Source organism: Vanellus vanellus (assembly GCF_965231255.1).
Source record: "Vanellus vanellus genome assembly, chromosome: Z".
Taxonomy (NCBI): Eukaryota; Metazoa; Chordata; class Aves; order Charadriiformes; family Charadriidae; genus Vanellus; species Vanellus vanellus.
This window is the reverse complement of record NC_138908.1, coordinates 48,529,681-48,554,001: the sequence shown is the minus strand read 5'-3', so window position 1 is coordinate 48,554,001 and position 24,321 is coordinate 48,529,681. Positions and strand designations below refer to the sequence as shown.

The 24,321-nt window shown below is 36.8% G+C and overlaps 1 protein-coding gene across 1 annotated transcript in view; it reads left to right on the top strand.

Moving 5' to 3' along the window:
- The window catches only part of ALDH1A1 (aldehyde dehydrogenase 1 family member A1), a 34,243-nt gene that overhangs the window by 5,176 nt on the left and 4,746 nt on the right, over positions 1-24,321 (top strand). Inside the window, exons 2-10 of the mRNA XM_082497006.1 lie at positions 4,821-4,925; positions 9,052-9,192; positions 12,587-12,716; positions 13,780-13,841; positions 15,850-15,978; positions 18,799-18,912; positions 19,971-20,073; positions 20,611-20,795; positions 22,892-23,056. Coding sequence (XP_082353132.1) covers positions 4,821-4,925; positions 9,052-9,192; positions 12,587-12,716; positions 13,780-13,841; positions 15,850-15,978; positions 18,799-18,912; positions 19,971-20,073; positions 20,611-20,795; positions 22,892-23,056 — 1,134 coding nt within the window. The remainder of the gene's footprint in view (positions 1-4,820; positions 4,926-9,051; positions 9,193-12,586; positions 12,717-13,779; positions 13,842-15,849; positions 15,979-18,798; positions 18,913-19,970; positions 20,074-20,610; positions 20,796-22,891; positions 23,057-24,321) is intronic.

Sequence of the window (24,321 nt, the reverse complement as noted above, 5' to 3'; positions counted from 1 at the left end):
TTGGTGCAATAAATGTAGTATTTAAACAAATACTTTAAAAGCTTCCAAAAATGGTATGTTTTGCTATTATTCCTTTCACAGACAGATATGAATTTGGCATACTGTAACATCATAGCAGTGTTATGTTAATATTTACCTTATACTTTGTCTCTTTTCTTGGCAATGTATCTAGTTACTAAAGATGGCTTTTTTCATATTAACTGTTTAACTGCTGTCTTTGCCCATTCATAACAGTCAGAATTTTGTGTGGATAATCCTATAACCAAATTCATCACATATCTGAAATTTCCAGGGGCTTACGTATTTATTTCCCTGACAGCTTTTGTTAAATCAGGAGTTTGCTGGTCAATCCTGATGGTCCACATATTAAGAAGCTGAAATATTCAGAAATACTGTTACCTTATTTTTTATTGATATTTTTATTGATCTTGACAGTTATTACGAAACTATTCATCAATTATTAACAACCACGCAGACAGTCATTGCAAACAATTTCAATGATATGCAAAAAATCTCTTCCCTGAAAGCTGTCATGTTTCCATAACATGTGTGGTTGTAAGGTTTAAATCCCGAGTCTGTGGGACAAAAAGCATTTATCCTGCAGTTTTCATGTCTTGACTTTGTCCTGCCCTGGGTCAACCATCATTTGCTCTGATTTTCCTGCCCCAAAGTATTTTCTGGGTTTTTATTTAAATGTTTCTACTACTCTGAGCAGTGACAGTAGTTCCTTTATCCTCTCCTTTATCCTAATGGAGAGGAAACAGGGAATCATATTTTTTCTGCTAGTTGGTCTCAAAGCTGAGCTCCAGTGACTAAAGGTAGGGCAAGAGGCCATAAGCCTAAAGACAGGCACGGTTTGAGCACAAAACACCTGGTACAGTCAGTCAGAGCCTGTCGTGATCTTGATGATGAACATGATCAAGATCTCACACGTGTGCCAGCAATGCAGTGGCACTGGGAGAGAGAGAGCGCGACAGGGGAGGGCACCAGTCCGTCAGCAGCAGGAAGGTGGGCTCACACACTGAGAAGGCAGCTTAGGGTGGTGATCCCGTTCCCACACTGACCCAAACCCAGAGATCACAGAGATGGTTAGACAGACGATGACAGGTAATGTTAAGATTGGACTGTATATGATGTCATGTCCACTTTAAGGAACAACCTACACAACACTTGGTAGCAACATAGCCTCCTCTTTTCAACGTCTGTGCCATGTGTCAGATCTTTCTGTTGAGGTTTTCCTTTCTGTTTCAAGGCTAACCAACAGAAATAAAAAGTTAGCTCACGCTGATAATTTCATCATCAGTGGCCCAAAGAGGGCAGGCTCCAGGGTAGCATAGATCTTGTGCACCTACGGCCAAGGCCCAGGTTCTATTTTGCAGTTGTGAACAAAGATGAGTAACTCAGATTTCACCTAGAGGTCCTCAGCCTTCACTCTGCCTGTCCTCTAAATTTTCACAGCTGTGTAATATCCCATAGTTTCTCAGTAATTACAACTAAAGTAGAGCATATCTTCAGTAGATTGTTTTGTTCTCTGTCACTTAGCAATTGCTGAATCAGTTCATTTTGTATCATCTTTAATTTGACAGAAGAGAAAGTTCAGAAATACTATAATTATTTTAATAATGGTATGAAGTACATCTTTTAAAAAACAACATTTACCTTTTTAGAATAGTGTGTATGGAGCCATATTTTTCCCTACACAATTGAAAAATAGTGATTTTTCAGGAACAATTGCAGTGGTTTATTTCCTGGTTGGCTTCTTGTTTGTTTTATTGGAAAATCAGACTAATTCCTACAGATTGCATCAACTGTCTTATTAATATTCAGTAACCAAAATCCTAGAGAAACACAGGACTGCTCGCTCCTGAAACCCTCTTTGGACATAGTTTTAAGGGATATATAGAACAACTGAAATTAAGACACCAGAGGCTGAAAGAGAAGGAAAGTGCCATACAAAACAGACAACAAAATTAACAATAAAAGCAAAGCAGACGTGGTGGGAATTTTGTGTTGTCTTTGGAGAAAATATTCTTGTATGACACTGATGTCTAGACTTTATAAGGATTTCAAACATTTAATTATTCCTTCAGCTGTAACAGTACCTTTGCCAATTACTTATTCCCATACAAAAGGGCATAGGTTTGAATTTCTGGGGTTATTATGCCACAAAAGGTTACAGATCATAAAAGTTCAATATGGGAAACAATAATGCCCACCCTGCTTTGTTTTGGTCTTGTTTTAAGTGTGCCAGCAATGTTGCAATCAAGAGTTGATGGCATTGATTTCAGCCATGCAAAGTAAATCCAGTACACAATGTGCTTTCAACCAGCATAAAAGCTTAATCTTTGAGTAAGGACACAGTTCCTAATAATTATTAAATGAACTTTGGATATCAGTTTCTTTGCTGCTAGGTAAGCTGTTATGTCTAAGTTTGGTGTAGGCCAGCTGCTGTGCAATTTTTGTTCTTTTGTGATTCTTAATAGCTAGCTATATGTTTGGCACTTTAGGAGAAGCCTGAAATAGAAAGATATTAAATAAAAAGACAGGATATACTAGCAAGAGTGGGGAAAGAACAATTTCAGCTTATTTTCTTGGTTTTAATGTTAGATTTTTTCCAGTCCTTGTCAGGTAAAAGTCAGGAGAAAACAGTTAAATGAGCAATGCATGCTGGCCTGGTTTTCCTGGTATAGGTATATTCCACATGAAGGCAACAGATTAGTAAAAAAACTTAGACAATGTCTGGAAGAATGGAAAATCAAGAGTGGTGGTGCTGAGGGAAATCAGTGTAGAGGCATAACCGAGATCCTCAGAGCTGGAATCCAGTATGAAAAACTATCAAAATCATACAAGTAATATTAATTTGCTGTAATATCCTTTGCAGTTCAAAAAGTAATAGTCAGACATTGGCAGTAATGGTCAGCATAACAGAATATGTTTACATTTTATGCCTAAAGGCTGAATGGGAGGCAAGAAAGCATCACCAATACCAGGGTGACAAAAGATTTTTGACAAAAGACCATTAGATTGGAAATAATCAGAGTATTGATAGAAATTATTGAATAAATAACAAATATCATCAAATGGTTAGGATCACCTTAAACAGAAGATAGTCATACTGATTATAAAATAATGACAGCTAAAATGGTTACCCAAGGATCATCTCGTTGAAGCCTGAAGTTATACAAGACAAGTAGCTTCACCCTTCAAAAACAGGAATTGCAGCACATGACGAAGAACAAAACCTGAGAGGTTTGAATTCCTGGTGTTTTGCAGAGAAAGTTTCAGATAGTGAGGGGGAGACAAAGGAGGCCCCCATCAGCTGTAATGCTGCCAAGATGTGAGAGCATATATACTGTCAGCAGCCACATTTGCCGTATGTTTGTATGACTACCTTCACTTGCTGAGTGCAGGATTATGGTAATATGGCACAACCCCACTTCTGGCACCCATACTATAACCCCTGGGAAATAACAGCATTGCGATGTGAAAATAGTCTCTCCAAAGGGACAGTAGGAACTAGCCTTGAAAACTATCGTCGGAAGTGCCACTGTTCCCCATATTGTTTCATCTGAGAGCTATTGAGTTGTACAGGGTTATATGTGTAGCTGAGGACCACAGTCACCTTCTGCCACTAAGCCACCCTTGAAACTCCCCTCATTGTCAGCTTTCTTTTTTATAATTTGGCCAGTTTAAACATTTTCGCACGAGCCGATTCAATCTGGAAGGCTAGTCCTCATTTCCTTGTAAGATTAGGACAGGCAGCAAGACAGCAATTAAAGAAATAAGTGTTTGTGATTTCATCAATAAAGTAATTTGACTTGTTTTAAGGCAACAATTATATATGATGGGGGGCTTTTCTTCCTAAGTCAAATCCAGCAACTACCAACAGCAAGAACATTCTAGGCTTTCTCTAAGCTTGCTAACAGTGATGTATTCTGGTGAATACATCAGCCATTTCCTCTAGATTTGTGATTCTTATCCTTATTTAACGGTGTAAATTCTGGTTTTGTTCTGTAGAAGATTAAGAGCATTACGTTTCTGCTTTTAAATCTTGATTAGGATCACATTCAATGAAGCACCAATCCACAAAGCCAAAGGATTTTGGTGAAAAATAAAAGAGCCTCTCCCTAATCTCTAATTATTTTTCTCCAGTAACATGAAAATACAGAAGTATACTTGCTTGGTTTTTACTCAGCTTAAGCGGTTCTTTCTGTGTTTCATTCAATTGACTGTGGTGGTTTTTTTTAATGCCTTCAATTTCAGAAAAAAAGAATACTATTAGTTATTTCTTACTGGGATTTTCTTCTTCTTTTGTCAAGAAGTGAGGAGAAATCAAAGCAAAGCTGAATAAAACAGTGTTCTCCAAGATACTAAATCCAAGCATTGGGTTTACGTCTGTTGGGGCACATAAGAGAAAGGTCCCTGATCGTTACCAACTCTGTGAGCATAGGAAACCCATGTAGCTTTACATAGGTCGGTTTGGGCTGTACCTCCCTTGCACGTCACAGTCTTCAGTTTGAGGAAGAACCCCTTTGTAACAGCATCTTTTTATGATATGAAACAAAGTGAAAATATCATGGAATGAGAGAGGGTTTGCCTCTCCAAAGGTAGTTAATTTTAAAAAGTTGTTCCTGATTAAGCGCGGGTGTGATTACTCATCTCTTCAGAATCACGTAGAAACAGCTCTTCCATTTTTAATTCAGGTTCTTATCAGCCAGACAGCTCTCAGCTATGAAAGATAGATTTATTCATTCAAACAGATAGCAGACAATAACTATAGATATGTTTCTAATATTGTTGCACTATTTCTTCCTCTGCAGATATTTATAAACAATGAGTGGCACGATGCAGTCAGTGGTAAAAAATTTGAAGTCTTTAACCCTGCAAATGAAGAGAAAATCTGTGAGGTTGAAGAAGGTGACAAGGTAGGGCTTTCTTTGTTGCTCTTAACCCTAGCTTTAAATTTAATTCTGCATCTTAAAAGCAGGAAGCAAATATCCACCTCTGCCGATGTAAAACATCATACCTCTGAGATGTACCTACTTCATACCATATATATTCTGTTGCAAACATAATTCTTAGCCTTTTTACTAAGCCTTAATATTGTTTGTAAACAGACACTGAAAAACGGCTTTACTCTTAGGACCTGGCTCATATGAGGCAATTTCTGAAGATATATTGTTGTTATTTTTTTTGTTAATAATATTGATACTTTTTTATTATCTTTGATCAGTGACATCTAAAACTTTAATTGTGGTTTTTTGTTTGTTTTTTCTTTTCTTTTTTTCCTGGCTCTTCCTTACACAGTAATATAATCTGTTCATTACACATTTATATGAAGCGTTTCATTATAGGTAACAGGAAGTGGAAAAATACAGATATTTTCCCACACAGACTCTACAAAAATGATCATTACCATCAGCATTTTTAGTTACGAATGTATCTTCTCAGTACTGTCCCCTTCAAATATTTGGTTTTGTGAAAAATCTACTGGAACATAGTCCTAAAAAAGACTCTGAAGCTGAAGGTAACCTATCAAATAGACAATAATTCCACCAAAACTGGTTTCCTTACAGCATGTTGAATTGATGAATTTAAGCAAAGGACTAAAAAGATTGTTGTCACCTGGAAACAAACACTTATTTTTTATATTTACGAGGTTTTATAGTGGAAAATTACAGACATATATCATGTAATCAAAGTTAGTTATAATAAAAACTTAAGCCCTCAAATAAGCAGCTCTGTATTTTTGTTATATTATGTATTTTTCTGCTGAAAAGGATTTGCCTAGTGTTACCATATAGTTTAAATGTATGTTATCAAGTAAGGGTGTCAGTTTTTTAAATAGAACAGACAATGTTGCTTTAACAGCCATTTAGACATTTTCTTTATAAAGACTGAGAAAGCAAGTATAAGAAATGAATATTCTATTTCCAGTTCACAGGTACACAAAAAGTGATGACTATGAAAATAAAATTGGTCTTATTGCTATTGTTTTGGTTCTTGCAAATATTTATTTCATTTTCTACACTTCCCCCTTCAAAGTCAAATTTTTACATCCAATTTAGCAGCAAAATGTCCATTAAACACCTTTTTATCCATGAAAACTACTATAAAACTTATAAGCCATTTATCTAAGTTCATCAAAAATTTACCGTCAATATAAGAATAACCTCTTTCAGAATATTTTAATTTACTGTACATTCACTCTGAAATTAAATGCCTTTTTGAGAAATATGTAGAAATCCAATTCATTAAACATCGTGTGCTCACTGAATTGCAGTTACTCTGTTCTGCAGTTTCATCATGAATTTCTTGATAAACTTAGGCTCAAATGCTATCACTCTAGCACATGAGCAATAATGATTACATATTAAGATCATAATGAAGACACATTTAAAACTTTTTATTAGACAAAGATGGCTGAGAAAGCCTGCATGAATCTTTTTTTTTTTTTTATAATTTCGTGTATCTAATGATGAGTTCTTCAAATGCCTTGTTCTTGCTTTTCTTTAGTCCCTATTACCTCTATAAAGTGCTCAGAGTCACTGAGATTATTTCTGGTGCTATTTGTCCTCAGCCAACGCATTTCATAAAGATGCTGTTGACTTGTGAATTGTATCCCACTAGAATCATACATGCTTTTGATGTAAAATGCTACTTCTCCCACCTCTTCTCTATTCACTGTTTAAAAACCAAATTACATTGCAAATCAGGTTGGCCTGATATTTGATCGACCTCAAATTAAATTACTCATGACCTGTAACTGTTCACTTACAATTCAGAATTTTTGTAGCTTTCATTTCTTACAAGCAATCTAACAACTCGTTAAATAAAGAGAGAATACTGTTCGACACACAGGTTTGCTTTCTCTCCAATAATTTTGCAAACTAATGTGTAATGACAACTGCTATTAACTAAATTGCCAAGTGAAATGTACAAATCTAGTAAATTACACAGTCATTGTGAACCTAATATTCTAGAGCCTAGTTTTTAGATAATGAGCCAAGAGATTTTAGGAATTAATTTGTGTGTACAATAGGGTTGACAAAGGGCTGTACACTGCCTTGCAGTGGTATTTAAAAAAAAACAAGTGGAGATTACAAAGCACAGACACATTTGTGGGTGGGAACTGTTTTCCTTTCAGTTTGATGGCTCTTTCAAGCTACATTCGCTAATCCTAAAGGCCCCCAGTAATAATAAAGCAGCTCAACAAATGGTCAGTGGGATGTAAAGTAAATGTACTTCTGTAAAAAGTCTAAACCAGCTCTGAAAGGAGCCATCAGTCTTTATACTTTCGGTATAGATTTATGCACCCAAATTAAATTTCAAACAGTTGAAAAACATTATTTTTTTATTAATTTTAATTCACAGCCTTATATTAGCTTTATATAATTTTTCTTGGGTTTAATTATTTCTGCATTTGTAGTAGAAAGAACACATGGCACTGTGTTTAGTTTTAATTTACATCTTTCACGCAAGTATGACTTCTGTTTTCCCCTTGTTCTTTACCAGTAAAGGCAAAGGCGTACACCCCAAGTCATATTGCAGAGATATAGAATATTTATGATAGAAAGAGATGAGAAAAAAAGTAGAATGAATTAAATATTCATTAAATACACTTTTCTGGGTCACAGATAAGTGATGAGGTATTTGATAACATTCTGATAGCTTCTGAAGAAAAGTTATCCTTTTTAATCTGGTAGATTTCAGCTACCTGATATAGGTGACCGGTCAGTATTACCCTATAGTAATGACTGTGCTATTTGTAGAGATCCATCCTATCTTTTTCCCAAACTTCCTGGAAAGAACTTTGGGAAGTTCCGTGGGCCTCCTGCCTAGCACATCTGTGCTGGGCTTTCCAAGCCACTTATCCACCCCACTCCCGGCTTTTAAACGTTATTTGTTGGCTACCAACTTGCTAAAGATTCAAGATCTGGTTCACATTTAGAACAATTGGCTTTGGTGTTGACTTAGTCAACTTTGCTGAATTAGTTAACCTCAACAGTGACTTCCTTGGAGGATATTCTAACAACCAACTGTACAAAGAAAAATAGTTTGAAAGAAATCCTTTGAACAATGCATTGCAAATTGCTCAGGGAAATGTGCCATGTATATATTCCTCCTTTTTTTCTTGAAATTTGTTTGCAATTTCTAACAAAGTAGTAGAATAAATCTCCTTTTTTTTTGGTCATTTTTTTCCTGGGAAAACTTTTACAAGAACTGTGAATTGTAGAAGAATTCCAAGTACTAAAAGACTTTTATCAAAAGATTTTTGATTGTGGTTTTTTTTTTTTATATCCTGGGACATCCTTGCACAGAAAAGAATTTCATATAAGTCATTGTAGATTTTTCTGCTACAGCAAAAACCAAATGATAAATAATAAATTATGATAAAAAAACATTAATGGACTGACAATGCAAAGACAATACCTAGAGTTCAGAATATTTGGGCTTAGCATTTTAAACCTGAGCAATTATTAAATTGCTAAAATTATTTCTTAAATAAATCTTCCTTAAAATTTTCAAGAACAAATACATCAATTTGTCTTCCTTAAAAATAAATTTGTGTTCATTTTAGGAAACATTCTAAGGAACAGATTTTTCTAACCTGGTCTTCATCACACCACCAGACACTTGTAGATGATGTCAAGTACTTAAATATTTAACTTACAGATTTGGGCGTCTCTTAATACATAAAAGAGACTAAATTGCAACAGCAGTGTAATTGGTGGACGCATCCCCAATTGCAGACACTAGAAGGCAGAAGGTTTGAAAATTTAAATTTTAAAAATGGAGTTCCTCAATATGTTTTTATTATAGAAACTTTGAGAACCCATCAGTTTCTCATACAATTTCACACTGCTGAAATGATAGCAAAAACATTTGAAAGAAGATAACACAGGTATCTAAGATTACTGTACTAATTCTGATTAGATTGGGGCTGGTGTCTCCTACGTATCTTGCAAAACACCTTGCATGTTGGACAACCAACAAGACTGAAGATAGAATCAATTACTGATTATAAAAGTTTTTCTGTTTTCCCCCCAGGCAGATGTAGACAAGGCTGTTAAAGCAGCTAGAAAAGCTTTTGAGCTTGGGTCACCCTGGCGTACAATGGATGCTTCAGAGCGAGGAAGGCTCTTGAATAAACTAGCTGACTTAGTTGAAAGAGATCGGCTGATTTTAGCGGTGAGTATGGTACATGAACAAAGTGACTGGGAAAAAGCCTATGTCTTGATTTTTAAAGAAAGGTATAAGCAAGCAAGTGTAACATGTTAAATCCTTGTAAAGTCAGGCTATCTCAATACTTGTTTTTCTTCTGTGTTGCAAATGGACCTCATTAAACTGGTTTGCAGTCTGGTCTACTAACACCCCACATCCACAAAGTACTTGAGTATTTGATTAGCTTTAAGATGATATTTAAGCCACCTACAATTGATGCAATTTCAATTGTTGATTCTTAAGGACACACTAACACAGACCACATACTTAACACTTGTCTAAACCGAGGCCTAATTCAAGACCTAATGTCAAAGCCTGTCTCAGAACTTACAGATGATACAAGTCAGAACTTGGAGAAGTTTTGAATTTCATGGCTATATATTTTGTTATCATTGGTCCTTCATTAACTCCAGCTTGCAACTGGCAATGAGTGAAAAACCTTAACCAGAACCAAAAGCAGCAATGAAGAACGTTCTGCAGTAGGAAGAACATGCAGGGTGGGGAATGATGCCCTGTCTTTACCAACTACTGTGTACTGGCTGCTTTACCACTCGACAGTAGACACATAAGCTATAGCACCACCACTTACTGATTGTGCGGTAAGGCAACAAAGAACATTTAAAATAGAAATGCATCACAAATCTTGTTTTAAACCCTGCATATAATGCTACCATTAAAATGATCTCTTTTCTATTTCAAGCACCTTCTGTAATTAACATTTAGGCATGATAGTTGTTTGCACTATCCTGAAGATCAGCAGTGGTTTTCTGCCAACAGTGTCAAAAATTTAAGAGAGCAGGAGAGGAGTATCCAATATTCAGGGTCATCACTCAGTTTAGTCTAGTCACAATTTGACGAACTTAGCCATTAGCTACAAACCACACCATTGTTAAGCTCATAAAATTTAAACCTTCAAATTATATAAAACTTGCAAAGAATCTGTTGCTTATTCTATTGTCCTTATGGCTGTACTTTAGGAAGACATTTGCATGTGTCCCAAAAAAGTTTTTAAAAGAAAAATGAAAATTCAAAGGAACTGAGTTTATTTCCTTGACCCCCAAAGTCTGCAACTGTCAAATTTACACTTTTCTTCAACGAAGTTATTTCTCTAAATGAATCTTGTCACTTTGATAGGGACTCATAATTACCTAGTTTCTCACTAGAAAACTTGGGTGGCTGGTACTTGTGTACTTAACACAATTTATTGGAGTTGAGAGAGATGAAATTTTAAGGGAGTTACATTTTCAATAGGAAAAGTATGTCCCCTTGTCAGTTAAATACTGGATAAGCTGGTATTTGCTTCTTTATTGTACAGCCTAAGGCATTACACATGCAAAGAGGATGGAGAAATAATCTTTTTTCTACAGGAGAGCTGAAGCATTGTTAGTTTTTGTTCCCACTTGCCATTTTTATATTATGAAAGTATTACTTTTCTCTGGGACCCCTCCCAGATTTCTATTTTACTGACTATTTTTATTTCTTACACCTTACTTACATTACTGACTACTTTTCCCTTTTATAAGGTAAGTTTCAACAAAGTTCTTCCCAGACTTCATCAAAATGAAGAGAGATTTTCTCCACTCACAGCTTATCCTAACTGCAGAATTAGTACTATAGAATAGCAAATAGCCTTGTAAACACTAGAGGTCAAAATAGACCCCCAAAGATCATTGCAAATGCATTTTTCTGTGTTCGTGCATCTGGCCAGGACAGGACCAAAAATTTTTCCATTTCAGTGTTTCATATAATGATAAGATGCCTTTCTTGAAGCTCCAGAAGCACAACAGCCCTATAGGTACTCTACTGTACGAAGAAGTCAAAGCAGGGTACTGAAAGAGACACAGAATTTTTCCTATGTTTCAATTTTTTGTGATGTTCAAAGCTACAGAGTTCATAAGTTTGAAGCCATGGAAGAATCTTCTCCTTTGTCAACACAGAACAACACAATGCCAGATATATTGCCTGGAATGACAAAGGCATATCTCATTGAAATAGTTCCTTGTTGATGAAAACCATCAAGCATTGCTGGCTTCTCCATTTGTTCTGTTCTCTTCCCCAGTGTGATATCTGCAATATGTCTAACTAAAACTGTGTCCTTCGCAGAGTAATTGTTGGTAAAACATTGTGCTTGCAGGATCAGTGCATAGACTGAGCCTGAAATACTAAAGAACTTTGGACATGCAAACCAACAAATTTAGAAAAGAAAATAGTATTTCTAAGATCTGACTAGATCTTGAAACTATAGTTAGGCGTTTTCCTAGTAAGCATCGTAAGAGGATTGTTCACAAAGCTGAAGGTCCCTAGTGTGTCTGTGCTGAAAAACTTGAGAATAAAATTCTAGCATTGTCAAGAAGGCGTTGATACTATTTAAGAACTGCACATGGTCTTTAACTAGATGTCCCAACAGTTAGGGGTATTTGAATGGCATTAATCCAAACCACACTCCCTAGACTTGGCTGGAAATCAACCCTATTTAGTGCTGGTGTCTCTGTGGGATCATTAAAGCACTGTGGGTGGAACAGAATTGGTCCACTGAAAAGCTGTAGATGTTGAATGAATATTCTCTGTTTATTACTCTCAAGGTTTATATCTGCCTGCATGGAGATCCACGGTATTGAGATTCAGGCCTGGCTTCAAACAAGACTAGATAGTTCACTCAGTTAGTAGTTAGCCAACAAAAGAGAGTTTCTTTTGTGGAAATATTTATTTTTTTATAGTGATTTTTTCTCATTTAAGAGTTCTAATGGCTCAGATCTTTCCTTTGCACGTCAAACACTCAAGGTATATTTGGAGTATTTTGTTCCATGCTTTGAGTCTTCTTGCTCATATGATTTGCTACTCATGCATTTACTAAGCGCCTGGAAAGATGTTCCTTAATAATTAAAAAGCACAGGATCCTAAGTTAATGTGACAGTTATTTCCAGGAAACTACTGCCTACCTTGGGTGCCGGTGCAAATAAGCTGGGGGAGGCCACTCATTTTATTCGCATCAGTTATTTGCGCAGACTCCTAGCTGATCCTTTCATCTATGCTTGTAGAATATTTAGCGTAAACTAGAACAGGGTCTAACCGATTCAGATGGGAGAAACGTTTTTTCAGACTATCTCACCATTACAAATGTGCCATGGTCATGTCATCTGCATAGCTCGCTGTAAATACACCATCATGAACATTTCTCATTTGTAAATTGCTACCTTGGGTTTTTCAAATACAGAGTATCCTTCAGAGTGGAATTAACCCAAATGTTGGTACTTAAGCCAAAAACCTCTGAATTGAACAACCAAAAGCTAAATGACAAAGTACGAGCATGATAACCATTATGAATATTTGATATTAACTTTGTAATTGCTGTTGTCTGCAGACAATGGAAGCCATTGATGGTGGGAAACTCTTTTCCACTGCCTACCTAATGGATTTAGGTGCCTGTATCAAAACGTTACGCTACTGTGCAGGCTGGGCTGATAAAATCCATGGGCGTACTGTTCCAATGGGTGAGTAGTTTTGAGATAACAAAAGTACAGGACTGAAGCCAATGTGATCTGTAAAAAATTGCCTTCTTCCAAAAGTCGTGTAACACAAAAAGTATCTCAAATGGAAAATATTTTAGATAATTCTTAATATAGGTTAGTTAAGATTTATCATAGTACTTGTTTTAAACATTTAGTGCAGCTATTCACATTATTTCTTGTTCTATACCACTAATAAATACTGTTTGTTGAGCAAAAAGAATTTAGTCTGTATGTATATCTAAGTCCATTAGGTTACTTTTGCATAGCAATATATAGTTTATGCAATGCTACAGTAATGAAAACCAGGTATTTGCTTATTAAAGCTAAGATTAACACAAATAGTAATATTTGTTTCACTTGTTGGATAATGTATTAGGAAGAGTACTAAGAGATAGGAATGAGGAAACTTTCTTTTGTTTTCCTAAAATTTCATTCCGTTCCCTCTCCCATTAAGCAGCTCTATGAAAACATTGTTTCTAGCTTCCTTCTTTCAGAAGGACAAAGAAAAGAATGGTAATAAAGAAGGAATTAAGGAAACTAGAGTGATAAATACTTCCAACTTTTTTGCATCGCATAGATCTCTATACTAGGCTTAATGGAACACATGTTTGTTTGAATCAAAGAGAATTTTATACTTAATGGATTTGACTTAAGCTAAGATCTAATATTAAAAAAAATGTCTGATATGTACCTAGGATTGCAAGTAGTTTTTAAAAGAGCACTTTCCAAAAACAAAGGTGATAAAAGAAAAAAGAACCGAGGAACGCTCATTGGTGTGCTGCGCATACCATATTGAGAAGCAAAGTTATCACTGCAAAAAGTCAGTCAGACTGGCAGAATCAAACCTTGGAGCTATGAAGAAAGTAGATATTGAATCCAGATGTACTTTGTGGTTGATTTTTTGCATACTTAAGATTTTGAAAATATCATTTATAAGTAAAATTGTATCCAGCTAAGTTTGGTATCCAACTTTATCTTCTTTCTGATTTAACTGTTTCTCACAAATGTTTTGTCTGAATGTCTAATTTATTTCTTCTTCCCCTAGATGGAAACTTTTTTACATTTACAAGACATGAGCCTATTGGTGTGTGTGGCCAAATTATTCCTGTAAGTTGGAGACATTTATGTAAAACACAAAAGTTCCTGTTACAAATGGAAATACTTTTGAAATTTTGTCTATGCAAGTGCATTTATGAATTATTACCGATGAGAAACCTTCAGATCCTGAAAGATAGAGACTATTCTGAGTACTCATCAAATTCTGCAACGTGTTTTTGATGAGTCAGTCTGGTCCCGCCTCATGTCTCTCATCCCTGTGTATGAAGGGAAAATAAATCTCAAAAGACTGACTGATGGAATAGTTTGAAAGACAGAATTATGTTTTGTTGGAACTGAAAGAATTAGAAATAAACAAGTAGGAGAGAGTAATATTTACAGCCTATAAACAATAAGGTCTTTAGGACCTGGAATATCTGTTCTGCTCTGTACAGCGTGCAGGCAGCTGGATCTTTATTAATGACTAAGACTCATTCACTATGTTGATGGTACAAGTAACAACACAAAGAATGTGTCCAATAAGCACAGTAATACTGAGTCATATGTTCCAAAGCTCTTGTTTGGAGTGTCTAAATTCACAATTTCAAGGTAACTTGTTTTAAGTGAAGATTCAAAAGGCTGAGTCTGAACATCCAAAACACTGAGGAATCCAACTTTTAAAGTTCTTTCTGAGGTCTACACTGCTTCAATGGTTTGCTGTAAAAGAGGTTATATGCACTAGACACTCCTAATCCACCTACCTCTTTGCTCATGGTAGATGTGGGCAGTCTGATCTGACCTGCTTGACAACTTACCAAATTCTGAAATAGTCAGCTTGTCTATGAGGTTTGCTGATAGACGTGTTCCTGATGTCTTTCAATTAAGCTTGCAGAGTTGCTATCTCTTTTGGCCACCACATTGATTTAGAGAACATTACTGGAATATGGATCTAGCCTCTAGGAGAGCTCAGGAATCTACTGTTTTAGATTCTCCTGTATATCAGGCACAGGATATGTCAAGTAAGGCACTCAGAGTCAAGATATGCTGACAAACTAGACAAGCTAGATGTGGCCACTTTAAATAAAATTGCATCCCAGAAGTATAAGCAGTTCGTTCAAACACTGGCTTCCCTTACAAGTTCAAGAACTCCTGAGTTTATCTTTATTTTTTCTGCATTGAAATGTGAACCCACCAAGCTGGAGGTTTTCACACAGACTGAAAACTTTGAGGACTATGTGAGCACTGCAAATCACTTTTGCTAGCTCAGCATTTCCATTTGCCTTCCACTTACACGGTTCCACTTCAGTGACGAAGATTCAGAACACCCTGTAATCCCCTACTTTGTGTTATTTGTGCTCCTGTAATTTTTTGGGGTGGAGTGAGATTGAAATGAGATAAGAAGAGAGATAAAGAACAGTTGCATGTATACTCCTCCAAGCCTTTCTGACATAATAGGTAACTGTTAACTGGCTTTTTCCCCACTTTCGTAAAGGTAAGACACACTGCGCTTTTTTTGTGCTGAGGCTCATGGGTTCAATGCTTCCAAAACTGTTAGAAATATTCTCAAGGGGGCAACTCATTTTTACCCAGCCACGTTGTGCCTCATACTGCTGAATTTGAGGTCCAAAGGAGTCAGCTGCTCTGCAGTCTGGCTGGACTGACAACAATGGAGAGCTGCCAGTGAAACCTCCAGGGAAGAGGGCAGGGGCAACATTACACATTATTACCTTGTCTCCCTTAGAAAACTAAATTGATGATGGATGTGATCATTTAAGATAGCAAAACTCCCAATTTCACCACTAATCCAGCAACTTTCTGCAAGGCTTTGTTAGAGGAGTACACTTATTGTCTCTTGAGCTTTTAACTAAAACCTTGGATCCCCTGGACTCACATGTACCAAAATCACTGGTCTTTGTATAACACGGCTTGCCAGTTGCTTTTTCAAAATATCTTCATTCTGAAAAGAGTTCAACAAAGAGTTCAACCACCCAGTTGACAATTTGTGCTATTATCACAGAAAAAGCAAAGGCATTTTGGTGTTGTATTAGAAATAGGATACACCTTCTCATTTGTCTTTCAGTGGAACTTCCCATTGGTTATGTTCATCTGGAAGATCGCCCCTGCTCTTTGTTGTGGAAACACAGTGGTTGTCAAACCAGCAGAACAAACTCCACTGACTGCCCTTTACATGGGATCCTTAATTAAAGAGGTAAGTCGGCAACAGCAGAGTTTTTTGCCCTCTCAGAAATGTAAGAGTATACTGCAGCTCAAGTGCCACGGAGGTAATATAAACCAAACTGCCCTCTACAAGTACTTCTCATTGCATGTCTAGCCTTGTACTATGGAGCTTACCTTACTGTAAACCAGTGAAGCAAATCCAGGGCAAAAGCATGCATATCTTTCAGCCTAATCTGCACACACACATAAAAAAAAAAAAAATCCACAATAGCAATTTAGTAAACTTCATTCCTTGGCAAACATATTTGTATTACAAAAGCACAGTACCTCACAAAGTCAAAAGCAAACAAGGAGTCAAGAGCAGAGTTGGGTGGTAATTACTATATTAACATAGTTATCACAGAAAAGGACCTGTTTGTACAGCTAATTATTATTGTTTTTTAATTTAAGAAACTTTTCAGCCACCTGGGTTTATTATTAACAGGGAGCTGTAAAACTGAACTGGTGACTGCTGCCAAACTTGTGAACTCTCTTCACACAGAAACTGGAGAATATACTTTGTGCTCTTGAACACAAGGAGTGTGGTAGTTTCTCCAGCGTCTCCAAAGCTACGTTGACTATTGTGCCCAGCCCAGCAAACACTCAAAGAAGAACAGTTGAATTATTTAGCTATCTTGCTTCCCAATAAAACCAACAAATGTAATCTAACATGTTTGAAGAGTTGGCACAGATGTCAATAATCACCAGCGCGGTAACCTTGCATAGTGTTAATGGAAATGACTTGGCACATTTTATTATTCTTCTTCAAAACAATGATTCAGCAGAGCACACTGACTGGTTATGCGTTAATATTTCACAGAAACTAAATGACTATCAGGAAGGAACCAAGTCCTGCTGTTATTGCATCACATAGTAAATGCTATTAGATAATACTGGGGAGAAGGAATTGCTTTAAAAAAAAATAGAGATACCTTCTCTATTAATTTTTAACAACAAATATCAGAAGTGTATTTCTCTGAAAAAACGATGCTACAGGGAAAGTAACTCAGTTCTGCTCTGAGTCTAATGAAATATCTGTTCTGATATTCTGATTTCCTGAGCTCATAAGTGGGAATGTGATCAGTGGTCCGTTCTGTGTGCACACTTACAAGAGCTAGAGTGGTAATAACTGCTACAACACCAGAACATGTTTAGTAAAAGGCAAGATGATTCTCATTTCACACATCCATTTAGTGTTCAACTGGATGAGAAGTTTAAGCATATAATTGTTTAATATCTTTGGTGTATTACCTGGTAGATACTGTGGAGCTTTTAAAAAAGACAAATCTTTATCTTATGAAGTCCTTCAGGATTTATTCACCCCAATCTAGCTGAGTTTTAATTTACACACAGATTACCCCAGTAAAGTTGGAGTCCAAATCTCTGACAGTTATCAAAACCTTAGTGATCACTTCAGTAGCTGCTTTAGACTTGTGAAACTACCTGAAGACCTAATTTAACTTCCTACTTCTCAAGGTCCACATTGAAAAAAAATATATAGGCACTTTTGGTAATCCTCACTATCCTTCTTAATAGTCCTCACAAGGCTCCTTTGCTAATATGTAGATAATAGCTTCTAATACAGACATGGAAATTGAATGCCCAAAGTAAGATAATGTGAATTGGTCCCATAAAAAGTATTCATCTTACTGTTCTTTACAAATAAAGTATGAAACACAATGCTAAGCAAATATAAGGAACTTTAACTCTTCAGTTCCAGGATAAAAATTAATCTAAAATAATAAATGATCATAAAAACTGTTGATGGGATGTATTAGAGCATGAACCTGTAAGGAACTGAAGTTGCTCAAACAATATTGTCTGGTGTCCATAATGCAGGACATGTTGTTTAGGAACTGTAACTCACCAGAAAAGTCACTATTTTCTGAATGAAAATGGAACCTTTGCATGTAATTCCAAAGTCCTGCTTAATTCTAAAAAAAAAACCTAGTATCGGAGATGCATCTTTTTGATCTTTTAATTCTATGCTCACTCTGTTTCCTAAGCGCCGTTGAGATCCCATAGCTGCTTCATAAGCCACCAGGAAATCCAGTCGCACTTCACACACCCATGGTATCTTGCCTGACAAGCTGTTGGAAGAAAATAAATTATTTTGACCATGAACAGAACATAACTAATATAGAATTGGTGGGAAACAATAGGTTTGATTTGGTCCCTAGGAAAAGCCTCTTTAAATAGAAAATTTGCAAGATACTGGAAATGTGCATATCTCAGGTAGCCAGATTTTTCATGCTTGGCAGCTGATCTACATCTTTTGTGCTCTAAACTCTGATGTTGCCCACTCTCTATTTTCAACCCACATCCAGAGGAAGAAGCAAAAACATTGCGTTTGAAGTATTATTTCCATCATTTTTCTGAATAGGATTTCAGTGTAAGTTCAGCAGATCATGAATTAAATTCCACCTAGCGTGAGGGACAATGAGCAGAAGTCAGCAAGCACACAGGATGATTCAGATAACTTTAAAGAAGCAGACACAAATTCTTCCTTTATATATCTGGCTGGGAGAGAAAAGAAAAAATAAGTTTATTTCTTGTTGACAGCACTGAGAAAGGGCTAAAATCAAATGTACCTTTTTTATAAAAAAGAGCCAGTTCAATAGCCTAAAATATAGGTGAGAGAAAGAGAGCATGAATCATGTGAAAAAGAACACATTTGGGGCTCTAGGGCTGAGAATGGCTGTATGTCTGACAAAAGGTGGCTGGAGAACTGAAAAGGAAAATAAGACCATATGACATGTTCTTCTAGTCATTATCCATCCCCAGATTTACAGTGTTCTCTCTTCCAATTCAGGCAGGATTTCCACCTGGAGTGGTGAACATTGTGCCAGGCTTTGGACCCACCGCTGGAGCAGCAATTTCTCACCACATGGATGTAGATAAAGTAGCTTTCACAGGCTCTACAGAGGTACTATAATGAACGCAAGAAAATACAAGCAGGAACTGTGCCCCTCTGATTCCTAGTAATGATTTAATGTCTAACTTGTTCTATGTAACTATTTTAACTTCTTTCTTTCTTTTGGCTTCTGGTTTGTTAAACAAAGTCTGTTTAATGATTTGTTGGTTATTATTAACTTTCAACATGTTTAAACAATGTTTGTATTGCAGGAAAGCCCTTCAAACAAAGGCACTCCATGAGATACAATAGGTTCTAGGATACAAAGCCTATTTTAAGTCTTGTCCTTTAAAAAGAAAACGTTTTCATAACTTTCCATTTGCTTCTTTTTTTAAGAATAATTATTTTAAAAAATGTGAAAAGTGAAACGGGCTGTGCTCCGTTTTCTTTAATAACAACAGGATATTAGGAGGGTGCTTCAGAAACCTCGTTCCTGGTTCTGCACACAGTTAGGTGAGGTGATGGCTTTTTGGTATTTGAATGAGACTGATGATAATCTGGGTGGTCTTAAAAGTGTATTTGAATATGTATCAGTTTAATAATTGAAAGGAAGGTCAGTATAAATTTTCCCTAACCTTCACTCTGAAGAAGCGTAAGTGATACAGTTGAAGATTTCTCAGTGCAGGCATTATATAACTATATCCTTAACTCCATACATTATATTATCTCTCTGTATGCATTCTACATGGAAGAGTTGCCAACCAGTCTCTTTAACTTCTTGGTTGTACACTCCAAAGACAAATTGCCTCATGTCAAGGATCAGTACGCAGTGCCTATTTTAGAGTACAGATACAAGCAAGTAGAGTGGTGGCAACCAAATAAGCACCAGACATCTTTGGCAGTTAACAGAAGTGTGTCCAGGGGGAAGCTCTTCTAGAAAGCATTCCTGGTTTGTAGACTGCAAGTCACCTGCACCTTGCCTCTTCTTTTCAAACTATTTTCTTTTAATTTATTTTTCATGTTTACAATTACTGAGATAATAGACAACTGTGAAATGTTTTTCACTTTTGAGGGTTACTGAGGTCATAAAAAACTTTTTGAGATGAAGCTGTCTTCTCCCTACCTTTTAGGTTGGCAAACTGATTAAAGAAGCAGCAGGAAAGAGCAATCTGAAGAGAGTTACATTGGAACTTGGAGGAAAAAGTCCTAACATCATATTCGCAGATGCAGACTGTTAGTAGCATTTTTGTTGTATAAACCTACTCCTTTTGCAAATCCTACTTTTTTTTTCTTTTCTTTGTCAGTAAATTATTTGTACCTGTTTAATGAAGGAGTAAATTTTAATGTTTTCTGCTCACGCCACAGTTTTAAGTTAGATTGCCACCAAAAACTGGCAGCTCCTGAATGGATATGAACCTCTGACAACCTGTCCACCTTTAGTGTAATTAAAGATCATCCTAATGCAACATGAATGCAGAACTAAAAGCAGCTAGGTGGAACTTTCTAGCTAAATACTCCTCTTGGTACTGCTGATAAGCAAATAATGTTGAATCTACATTTTACACAGAAGAGCTGAATGTGTGTTTGTATAGGTGTACTGTGCTACTTTTGTTTTGGACATAAATAAATGGATGAATATCTGTGTTTTAAAGGGCCATAAAAATAAAAAGTGCTAAAAAGGGAAACGAGATGGAGTGACAAAGGTTTGTAAAGAAGTTATAACGTGACCATTCAAGTTTATAATCTGATGAGCTCTGCATTTCTTTGCAGTGGACACAGCTGTGGAATTTGCACATATTGGTCTGTTCTACCACCAGGGACAGTGTTGTATAGCAGGATCTAGGATTTTTGTGGAAGAGCCTATTTATGATGAGTTCGTTCGCCGGAGCATTGAACGAGCAAAGAAGTATACTCTTGGGAATCCTCTGTTGCCTGGGGTACAGCAAGGCCCTCAAGTAAGTAACGTTATGTGTTTCCAGTATAATTGTGACACGATGTCACAGTTTAATGTACTTCTAAACCTGTTGTAGCATTAGTGTCAAGGTTAAGTACAGTTGACTAGTGATTGTTCTGGAGGACTGGCAGGAAGAACCTGGAGTGATGGTTGTTTGTGCCACTATCATAGGCCTAAGGGTGAGATTTCTTTCTCTTTTCTAGTTCCTTTTAGTATGGAATGGGAAGAACTATATAGAATATCTCTCTCTTTGTCTTCAAATTCCTTGTTGTGCTTTGATTAATTCTTTCTAGAAATAAAAAGTGATAGCTTGTATCACACATATTCACTGTGCCCTCTTGTCATGGAGACTCCTGAAAGCCATATCTGTCCTTCAGTTCACAGACCCTCTGGGGCAGCACCTGCTTCAGGCAGCAAGTTTGGGTAACGCTTTGCACAGTGGGCACTGAAGAAAAGCCAAAAGCCCTACTGGAATGCAAAAGATTATATATATGCTAATTCATGCATTATTAAGAAAAATTATGGTGATAATAATAACAAAGGAACGACTGACAGCAACATGAGCTGTATCATCTAAACCTTGTCTTCTCTTCAAGATGTTTATGCACAAGAGATATTTGGCCACCAGGGTAGCAGAAATTTTATGTCTTCAGCTTGCAGTAAGGCAATTGTTTGAAAGCAAAATGACAAGGAGAGTGCAGCGAACTAAAAATCACCTCCTTATAAATATCCTTATAAATTCATATCCTTATAAATATAAGCTTTTATCACAGCTTTAGCTGAATAGTTGTTTAGTCTAATATGCATCCAGGGTTCCCCAGAACGTTTGAAAACATTGATGTGTCCTATGACCATGGTAATACTTGTTGCTCAAACTGACATGTGACTTTTTTATTGCACAAATAAGAGTATAAGATACACCCCAAGATACACACCTACTCTGCTGACTGATGAGTATAATCACAGAGAAGAAGCTTCTCTGCAAGAGTCCCCCTAGAAGTAATCTCAGTATCTTCATGAGCCACTGCTTGAAGGGCTGAACTCTGAAAAGTGAGGGAAAAAATCATGAAAATGGAACAAACAAAATAAAACAAACAAACAAACAAACAAACAAACAAACAAATAAAACCCCAGACAAGATGGTGTTAGAGGCCTCTACCAAACAAGCTTTACCATTGAGTTTTTCGTGACGTAAATGTTAGCTTGTGCACAATTTCCCTTCAGGTCTGAAGTGGTGAAGTGACTGGTTGATTTGGAAAGAGAGGAGAAGAAATTATGTATGATCTGTTTCTAGTCCCCCTTTCCACTATTTCCTTTTATCTGCTTTGTCACCTAAAACTGGAAGGGGTTAGAGAAATATAAGCCCCTATTGTACTGCCACCACAAACTCCTTTTCCAGCCAAAGACCATGCATTTTGCTATACTGCTGAGCCAAACTGCAATATACTTTGCATATGTTGAATTTGTTGGTAGGCTTGGGTGAGTAGAGGGACAGAGATGGGCTTTATACTGTAAACAATCTGTCATCCATATTTCTTAAACCACGAATGTAAGTATCTTTATTCCACTAATAAATCCGTATGAACTGAAAACAGCATTGAATTTCAGTTATATTTTACTGTTGCTTTTTAACTTCCTTTAATAGTTTAGGATAACAACATTGCCAATCTACCAGACCTAGTGAAGTACAGAAGAATCTTGCTGCCTAGATCAAGCCCGTTTGTTTGGTTTTTTTTCGGAATCAAGCTCAGCAATTTTTATTTCGATGAACCATTTGCAGTTGGTGAGAGTACTGGTAGAAGTATAAAACATTCATTTTATGGATTTTTTTCTTTTTTTACTAAAGGAAAACTGGATATCAGTCCCTCTACAGCAGATCCTCCTATGTCAAAATTTCTGATTACTGGTCTATTTGAGAAAACCCTGTAAAGTTTTGAGAAGTTAATTACAAGAATATTCACAGGGCCCTCCAGCTGTTCCACTTCAACACATCCAATTGAACAAAACTAGAACATTGTTAGGTTTTGGTTAATGAGATAGAAGACTAATTGTTATCGGTGTGTGCTGTTTTCATCCCTGTGATATCTTTTCACTTAGATTGATAAGGAGCAGTTTCAAAAAATCCTGGAGCTAATTGAGAGTGGGAAAAAAGAAGGAGCCAAACTGGAATGTGGAGGAGCTCCATGGGGAGACAAAGGTTACTTCATCCAGCCCACAGTTTTTTCTAATGTTACTGATGATATGCGCATTGCCAAAGAAGAGGTAAATAAATTCTTGGCAGCCTGTACTCTTACTGGAGATTGTCTGTTTAAATGTCTGTACAAAATATCCATTTAGAAGGTCAAGTGGCTACATAAAAACACACTCGGTAAATCTGTCGTCCCATCCTGGTGGTGTTTAAAATGCTTTTCTTGGTTTCTGATGCCTGTTTCGCCAACTCAGTGGAGGTGAGGGAGAGGAGTATGAGGCTGGAGTGCCAACAAAGGGTCCAATTTAAGCTGGTAGTAGATAAGAAATGCTGAGGTTCAGGCTATTTACATCACCCCGTACTGCCCATATTTCACATATCAGAGTCACAGTAACCTGTAACAAAGAAGCAAACCTTGAAGGCACAGCTTATGAACTCTTAGCACTGCCTAAGGAGCCACTTAAGTTGGGGTTTGGACACAATATGCACTGAGCAGCTATTTTGCAATAAGCGAAAATAGATTGTGCTTCCACAGGCATTTTGTTGGTGGCAATTACAGCAAAGCAGAGTTTTGCCTCTGCAGGGTTATTTAACCTAGGTCAATTTGCAGAAGTGTCTTCACAGCTTTGAAGGAGCTTTTACTGACTTAGCTAATGTGGCAGTGCCCAGGCAGCAGTGATCATCTGAAAGGAATAGGAGACAGTCAGGAGTGCAAAGCTGCTGTGCCATTGAGAAAAACAGTTCTGTAAATACAGCCTCAAAGTCCTCTTCTCTGTGTTTTTTTTATATCCATCTTGACAAATAACGGCTGCAATTGGTGTCCATTATACTTCTTCATAGCAGAAAGCTCCTTCAAAATTTTTACAAGTCTAGGCGTTGCTTTATATAGCCACTGATACTGCTGATGCAGTCTGCTAAACATACGTAATGTAGTACATTCAGCAAGAGTCAACTGACTGAGTTAAAATGAACACCAGAACGTCTAGAATTAATTGTGAAGGGGAGAGAGCTGTAAAACAGGAGAGCTCTATGAGAAATAATTTGGATTGTTTCTGCCGGTCTGGGAGGCAGGTAGGAAACTGCATTTCTATTAGTTTCCTTTGAGTCAGCAGTGCAAGAACTGCTTCTCGCATACTATTTTGAGTGTATTGAATGATGAGACCCCAGACAGCCAAGGCATCTTAAAGAACATCCAGGTTATGAAGCTCACATCTTGGACAGTGTGGGAACGTTCAAATCAAGTGGAAAGCTCATGATCTATGGGAATGGACGTAATTAGATGTGGTAATGCCCCCCTGCCCTGCACAGCCTTGCCACCGTGCGGTGGGCATGGGCACCT